This window comes from Schistocerca americana, chromosome 3, assembly GCF_021461395.2.
Source record: "Schistocerca americana isolate TAMUIC-IGC-003095 chromosome 3, iqSchAmer2.1, whole genome shotgun sequence".
In the NCBI taxonomy this organism is placed as follows: Eukaryota; Metazoa; Arthropoda; class Insecta; order Orthoptera; family Acrididae; genus Schistocerca; species Schistocerca americana.
In genome coordinates, this window is record NC_060121.1 from 525,845,834 (window position 1) to 525,854,473 (window position 8,640).

At 40.5% G+C, this 8,640-nt stretch overlaps 1 protein-coding gene across 1 annotated transcript in view; it reads right to left on the reverse strand.

Moving 5' to 3' along the window:
• The window catches only part of LOC124607017, a 231,844-nt gene extending 227,594 nt beyond the window's left edge, over positions 1–4,250 (reverse strand). Inside the window, exon 1 of the mRNA XM_047139176.1 lies at positions 4,059–4,250. Coding sequence (XP_046995132.1) covers positions 4,059–4,214 — 156 coding nt within the window. The 5' untranslated portion in view covers positions 4,215–4,250. The remainder of the gene's footprint in view (positions 1–4,058) is intronic.
• Positions 4,251–8,640: the final 4,390 nt, after the last annotated feature.

Genomic DNA, 8,640 nt, shown 5'->3' on the forward strand with positions numbered 1-8,640 from the left:
TGCAGTCATTTAGTTCCAATATGATGAACATACACGAATTATGAACAAAGTGTAAATCTTGCTCTGGACAAGCTTCTTCACAGTAAGTGGTTTAAGGACGGAAAAGACACACCGTGGTTTATGAACGAAAATCACAAAAATTCTGAGGAAGCAATGATTGTTGCACTCTCTGTTCAAAAGACAATGTGCAAGTGACGATAAACAAAGGTTAGCCGGCCGGAGTGGCCGAGCGGTTATAGGCGCTACAGTCTGGAATCGCGCGACCGCTCCGGTCGCAGGTTCGAATCCTGCTTCGGGCATGGATGTGTGTGATGTCCTTAGGTTAGTTAGGTTTAAGTAGTTCTAAGTTCTAGGGGACTGATGACCACAGCAGTTAAGTCCCATAGTGCTCAGAGCCATTTGAAGCCAAACAAAGGTTAGTATATATTGGTGTGTCTGTGGAAAAATCAAAGCGCGAAGCATACAATAGATTTGGCCGAAAACATGATAAAATTCTTCTCCTATGTAAAATTGCTAAAGCTTCCATCCACCCACTTGTCAACAAGTCTGGTGTGGCAGTTGAAGATAGTGAAACGAAACCTGAATTTTTAAAATTCCGCATTTAAGAAATAGTTCACACAGGAGAATATTGCAAACATGTCGTTTGATCATCCCACCAAGTCCCATATGGATAGCATAGTAATAAGCATCCCTGGCGTAGAGAACCAACTGGAAAAAAAAAAAAAAAAAAAAAAAAAAAAAAAGTCTCCAGGTCCGGATGGAATGCCAGTTCGGTTTTACAAAGAGTACTCTACGGCACTTGCCCTTTACTTAGCTTGCGTTTATCGCCAATCTCTCGTCCAGTGCAAAGGCCCATACAATTGCAAAAATGCGCAATTGGCTCCCGTATATAAGAAAGTTAAAAGAACCGATTGGCAAAATCACAGACCAATATCGTTAATATTTGTTTTCTGCAGAATTCTGGAGTATATTCTGATTTCGAATATAATAAATTTGTTAGAGACTTGATAGCTTATGTCCACGTATCAGAACGGCCTTGGAAAGCATCGCTTGTGTGAAACTCAGCTTTCCCTTTTCTCACATGAACACTGCGAACTATGGATGAAGGGCAAGAGGCAGATTCCATATTTCTAGATTTCCGAAAAGCGTTTGGCAAGATACCCCACTGCAGACTGTTAACAAAGCTTCGAGCATATGGACTAGGTTCCCGGACATGTGAGTGGCTCGAAGACTTCTTTAGTAATAGAATCCACTACGTTGTCCTCGGCGCCAGGTGTTCATCGGAGACAAGGATATCGTCAGGAGTGCCTCAGGGAAGTGTGATAAGACTTCTTTTATTTCTGTATACATAAATCATCTGGCGGACAGGGTGGGCAGCCATCTGTGTTCTTCTGATGATGCTGTGATGTACGGTAAGGTGTCATCGTTGAGTGACAATAGGAGGATACAATGCGACTTAGACAAAATTTCTAGTTAGTGCGATGAATGGCAGCTACATATAAATGTAGAAAAACTAAAGTTAATGCGACTGAATAGGTGAAACAAACCTGTAATGTTCGGCTACAGCATTAGTAGTTTCCTGCTTGACGCAGTCACCACATTTAAATATCTGGTTCCAAAACGATATGAAATGGAATGAGCATTTGAGGATTATTGTAGGGAAAGAGAACGCTCGACTTCGACTTATTGGGAGAATTTTGGGAAAGTGTGGCTCATGTGTAACGAAGACAGCATGTAGGGCGCTAGTGCGAGCTATTCTTGAGTACTGCTTGAGTATTTGGGATCGGTACCATCTTGACGTCAAAGCAATTCTAAAGCAAACCAGCAGGTTCGAACAACATTCAAGTGTTATGTAGATGTATAGGAAACTCAAGTCGAAATCCCGGAAGAGAAAATGACATTCTTTTCAAGAAATAATATTGAGAAAATTTAGAGAACAGGTGTTTGAAACTCATTGCAAAATATTCTGCTGCCACCAACATACATTTCGCGTACAGGCGACAAAGATAAGATACGAGAAATCAGAGCTCGTATGGAAGCATACAGACAGTCGTTTTTTCTTCGCTCTATTTGCTAGTGGAACAAAAAAGAAAATGACTATTAGTGAGTGGTACCGTGTCCCATGCATCAAACTGTAGCTAACCAGAATTTATGTAGATGTAGACTGTAAAAATGTACAAGTCACACCAAAATCGACAATAAGGGTAACAGAAGTGAGCCACAAAACTACCGTCCCTTCTATTTTATATCCATCTATTGTAGAATCCTAGAACACATTTTGAAGTCAAACAGAATGTTGTATTTCGAACAGAATGACCTCCTCCAAGTCAACCAGCGTGGATTCCGAAAACATCGATCATGCGGGAAGCCGGGAACCAATTTACGTTTTCCTCACATGCCATCCCGAAAGCCATAAATCAAGGCAATCACGTGAATGCAGTAGTTCTTGACTTCCGGAAAGCATTTTTGAGTCGGTACAGCACCGATTATTAGCAAAATAATGGTTATATGGGAAATCGAACAACATTTGTGACTGGACTGAGAATTTGTCGGTAGAGAGGGCACAGCATGATACCTTGAATAAAAAGTTTTCGACTGAAGTAGAAGTAACTTCAGGCGTGCGACAGGGAAGCTGTTGAGACCCATGTTATTTATTAATGTTCTGGCATACAACCGGCTACTTAAGAGTTTCAAGAACCAGTATTAAATGGAGAAACTAGAGATATCCTTCATCCACTATGTATTCCTCCTGTAACAGAGACTGTGAAGACAAGCTTCGACTAATTACAGTACGTACAGAGAAAACGAAGCAGCCATTCTTCCCACTGTACATAAGCGTTTGGAACGAGAATAAAATGTAATATATGGTATCATTGTACCGTGCTATGGTTTTCTCTGGCACGCACTTTGCAGTGGTTTGCTGTTTATGGTGAAGTAAAAAAAAATTGTCAGTTGGAAGACGGTAACTACGAATCTTTGCTTTTGAAAGTATTGTAAGCCTTTATTACTTAAAAATTATTATTGTTGACACAAGGGTTGGATAAAAAGTAGTGGCAACACTGTACTAAATCATACCGGACGTTACTGAGAGGCGTTCACCGTGTTACATGCCCTAAATATAATCGACCCGCATCTCGATCACCTTTCCCCATTCAAATGCAAGGCGTCGTACAGCGTCAGCTCGTCCATCTCTACCGACGTCTGTCAAGGACCGCCCTATGGCACGGATGGTGTCTTCTCTTGCGCTGTAGCGCGTGGCAGGGAGAGGTTCCTTCACTTTAGCGAACAGGTCGTAATCGCACGAACTCATATCGGGTGAATACGGTGTACGTTCCAATATCCCCCACTCCCACGTATACAGCAGCTACTGCACGGGATTCGCCGTGTGGCAGCGTTCAAATGGCTCTGAGCACTATGGGACTTAACGTCTGATGTCATCAGTCCCCCAGAACTTAGAACTACTTAAACGTAACTAACCTAAGGACATCACACACATCCATGCCCGAGGCAGGATTCGAATCTGCGACCGTAGCGGTCGCGCGGTTATAGACTGAAGCGCCTAGAACCGCTCGGCCATAACGTCCGGCTGTGGCATCGTGCATTGACATGGATGATGGGATGCAGTGCCAGTAGGTGCCGCCGCTTTCTTTTCAGTGCAGGACAAAGGTGATGTCGCAAGAAATTGCAGTAATATGCTGCAGTGACATACTGCTAGGTTACTTGAATTGTCTTCCTACACTTTCAGACACTGCATACTGCAGCTGACTCAAACACAGCCGTCACCCATCACTGCACTACTTCAACTGAGCTGCATTCAGCGCGCATACCATTTGACGCACATCCTTCATGTTACGGCTGAGTTGCCACTATTTTTTATCCAGTCCATGTATTTAGCTGCCAGAGGATATGTATGCGGCCGACAGACTCCAGAATTTAGGGACATTTGTCACAAAAAAATTAAAATTTCGTAATAAAAATATCTGGTTATAGAACTGTTTGAAACGTAAGTTCTCGGAGTATTTAGAAATTGCCTATAATTTTGGGTTATTTCTGCTTACCTTGCGTAGCTGATAAATGATGTAAAAAATTGCAAACTTGATGGGGTACCATTTTCCTTTCTGTTGGTAAACTCCAAATATTGGTTTCGGATCTTCTTTCACGCAGTAAAGTACAACAAAAATAATAAATATCGACAAACTGATGAGGAGAATCATTCTAACGAGAAATATGGCCCTATCTTGAGCGTTTGGTGTCCGTCTGACAGCAGTTCTGTAGCCGAAAACTATGTTCTTTCACCAGATAAGATAATACTGTCGTATCAGCTAAGAGGGACCACCTGTTTATCAGTCTAAGAACACCTGGTAAAATAATAGCGGCCTAACATGACGAGCAATAATTAACAGAGTTCCACGACCAGGTGTCAATCTTTGACTTTTACTTACATTTTTTCGTGCATCTACTGGAAAACTATTGATATAATCGTCACATTTAATCGTGTTCCATATCTTTTTCTTAATCTAAGCTTTTCACACTGGTATGTTTGGAGTTGTACACTCTATTACTCGGGGTACTAAACATTTCATATAGGTCACTTACTCAGGAAAAAAATCATTCTATTGTGACCAAACGTACAAACATTTCAGTGAATAGAACAATCTGTAGTTTCTTGTTTAATTAATTCACGCATATGTATCGTCCAGTTATTTGTAGTGCTGTTAGTTGGTCTATGTGGAGTATCTCAAACGAGTATTTCAATTATTGACTAGAGATCTTTAAAGCGTACGTTCCGACGACGAGTTACGGTATGCTTGAGCCGCGTTTGGATGGTTAGTACTTCATTATTGACCGGAATGTCATAATAACGGTTTCAGGTTTCCGTACAGTAATTCATTGATATCCGTAACACAAAACAATTTCATACAGGCGTATAGAGACCTAGAGGTACACTTGAGTTTTATCTCTCGCCACCTGTAATTTGCATTTCTCTTGATTTCTGGTACATTTATGGACAGTTTAAGACCAAAGTGACACAAGCGTCCGAATGGAGCGCCAGTCAACTAGGTGCAAAATCTGTACTCTATGCAATCACAAAAGTAGCGAAAACTGACACATGTGAAAGTATGCGGTAATAACAGAAACAAAAGCGTTTCAGTAAACGTGGGACCAGGTTCGTATGCGACATAATTGCAAACGTGTTTTAATGAACCGCCACTCACTTCAGTATGAAATATTGTGCTAGTTAGTCTACATTTATTTGAACTGTAAACTTTTCGATAAGGTCCCCATCTAACTGGACTCAAAGTTCACCCAGTGCTTACCTCAATAAGAAATAAAATACAGCAATGGATTTAACTCTGTCAGGAACTGAATACAGCTAGAAAAACTCTACTGCTATGGTTTTAGAGACGCAGAGCTATCTCTGATCAGATACTACCTGAGTGACAGAACCCAAATTGTGTTGTTCAACAATATGACATCAAATGTCTTAGAAGGGGGAGCCACAAGGTTCTGTGTTTGGACCTCTACTCATGACAATACATGTAAATGACTTTCTCAGCACCATATTGAGTAACTCCACACTCTTTTCAGATGATACCACTATTCTTACAGTTGGCAAAGTCTTGAGGAACGTTAAAGCAGAAAAGTAGGGGTCATCTCAGAGCAGCCAGTAAGTGGTTACAAATCATTGGATTGTTGCATATTAACCACGAAAAAACTGTAAATATCCTCTTCAGCTTATGTATTAAAGATGATAGCAACGACTGTGCTGCAGCTAAATTACTTGGGATCTATATTGCCACAAAATTAACATGGAAGAGTCATACTGATTATATAAGTACTAAGTTAGCATGTGTGACATTTTTTTAAAAAGTAAACTAAGATCTCATGTTAGTGATAAGTTATTGCTTAGTGCATACTTTGCCCTTTTCCACATCCATTTGGTATACCATTCTGTCATGGAGAATTCCCCTGGCGTTCTGACTTGGCAAAAGAAGACAGATGCATCTACAGAGTCTTGTATTTTAATAAAATAATACAAATACCAACGGCTACATCCCTTTTTGTATCTAATTGTCAAAAGAAAACCAATACAGTCAGAAAGTACAACAACCTCTTAAGCAATATAACACACATCTAAAACAAGGTGATGTATCAGTTGTTATACTTAAGAAAGCTCAGTTACAGGTACATGGGGCATAAAACTATTTAACGTGTTGCCAGTACAGGTACACTATGTGTCGCTGAGTATGTTTAAAAGCTCCATATTGAAATAGATCAGAAAAAATTATTTTATACAATATAAGTGTTCAAAATGTGTCATAAAGATGATCTGAAGTACTAATACAGCTTCAATAAGATTAAACTTATATATGGGAATATATGATGTGCAGTAAGATGCACAATTTTATACCTTGCTAGATAATAATGATCTATAATATCTTTTACACCATGCATGCTATTTATGTAACTGTGTATGGAACTTAATATGTATACAAAAGACAACATTTATTATTGCTTAAAAATGTGTAATAAATAAATCTAAATCTCCTTCAGTATGTTACATGCTACAATTTAGTACCTTTTAAAGGAAACACTCTCCGTGTCATCCTCACATTTGGAGACAATATTGCATTTCTCTCTGCTGCGAATTACAAGTTCTTTTAAACATCTAGGATCTGCTCATAAAGCTTGAGACGAGAGTTCATTTCGCTCCATTCCTTCAGTAATATCAATACTTGGCATTTGAGATAAATCCAGAAGAAAAAAATTACGGAGAATGGAGATCAGATGGCGTTGGAAGCCAAGGTACAGAGGTCCTGCCCGAGCTATCCATCTTGGATCATACAGGAATGTCAGATGTCTTCAGCAGCAAAATATTCCACTGTCCTGCATGTGGGTCCAAGTTCTCTGACATTACGCAAGGTAAGGTATGCCATGGGTGAAATTTGAGCCATATTGGATGGAGACTTAATCGAAAAGATTATATCTGAAATACGTTAGGATTAAGCCAATACCTTAACTGAAGTCAGTGCCGACTCGTCACCACATATTCGTAATTGTCTCGTGCACCGCCCGTTGATCCATTTTTATTGGAACGTTTTCACATCAGTTATCGTATACTTTCACACACGTCAGTTTTTGCTGTTGTGAACCAGTCTGTATACATAGGATGATCATTAACAAAACTGACAAACTGCAGGGATGGATTCCTGACATGAAATGGAGGAAAAAAGGTCCTACGAACATGTGTCCAGAAGTGGATGGTGTACATGCAACAACAAATCATCCTGGAACACAATACAGAGCTGCATCGCATATCCACATGACAACAGATGCTCATAGCAGTCTCCATAGAAAACAATGCACATGTTCACACATCGTGTCCTAGATTGCCCCACTCTCTCACATGTTCTGGCCTCTCTCCAAATAGTGTCACAGACGTCATGGACACGCTGTTGAAGGATCTGCACATCAGGATCTGATTCAGCATATACAATGCTTTTCACATGCCCTCACAAGGAAAAGTCCAGGAGGTTAAGTCTGATGTTCTAGCAGGTCTTGCCATAGGGCCTTTGCGTCCTAAAGGTGTGGCAAACTATAACGCAGATGTGTGGTGATGTTCCGTCATGCAGAAATCACATAACTTGTTGTATTGCCAAAGACACATTCTCAAGCAGCACAAGCAGAGTATGCTGCAAGAAGTCTAAGTACATTCCTCCACCGAGGCATTGTGGAATAACAAACAGCCCAAGTATCTGGTTGCCAAGATCCCCTGCCCACATATTGATGCTGAAGAGATACCTTAACCATTTCCTGAAGATTGTTTGTAGCCCTTAGATGACTATTATGCAGACTGATGATGCCAGTTCTGGTAAAGGTTGCTTCATTGGAAAAGAGGGCTGGTAACAGAAATCCCATAATTGTGATGGTCTGGTGCAAAACTCGACAAAATCCTTCTCATAGAGGGAAATCTCCTGCTGATAATGACAAAATCCTTCTCATAGAGGGAAATCTCCTGCTGATAATCCTTGCAATAGTTCCAGGTAAGGGGGATAGTAGCAGCTGTCATGCTGGATACACATAATAGTACTTTGGCTCACACCTTGTTGCCAGGTCACTTACCTAGAGCTTGTACTAGGATTTGTCTCAGTATTCTGTATAACCTGGTCCTTCATATCTGTGTACACACAATCTGCTACCTCTGTGGACGTTTGTCTGTCTGAAAGGACCCATGATCACACAAACGTCCAAAAAGGGCTTGAAATGTTGTCAGATGTGGCTGGTGTCTGCATATCTGTACTGCCTCTCTACTGTTCCCATCTGCTTGGCCATACACGAATACTGTCTTGGCTTGTTCCCGACAAGAATACAGGGCCATTATACTGCTTACAGTACACTGAGTCAATCGCACAGCTTGCACCACACAAAGAACACATGGCATATGGCCAGAGAAACTTTCATTTATCAGCGCCATCTACCATGGCAACGATGTATTCCAGACACGTGTTCAGAGACCTTTTTTTGAGCATTTCCAGTCAGGAATTCGCCCCCGTACTTTGTCGATTTTTATCAATATTCACTCTATGTAATGAAAAAAATTTCATTTATAAAGTTTACAGATAAATAATACAGAGTGGG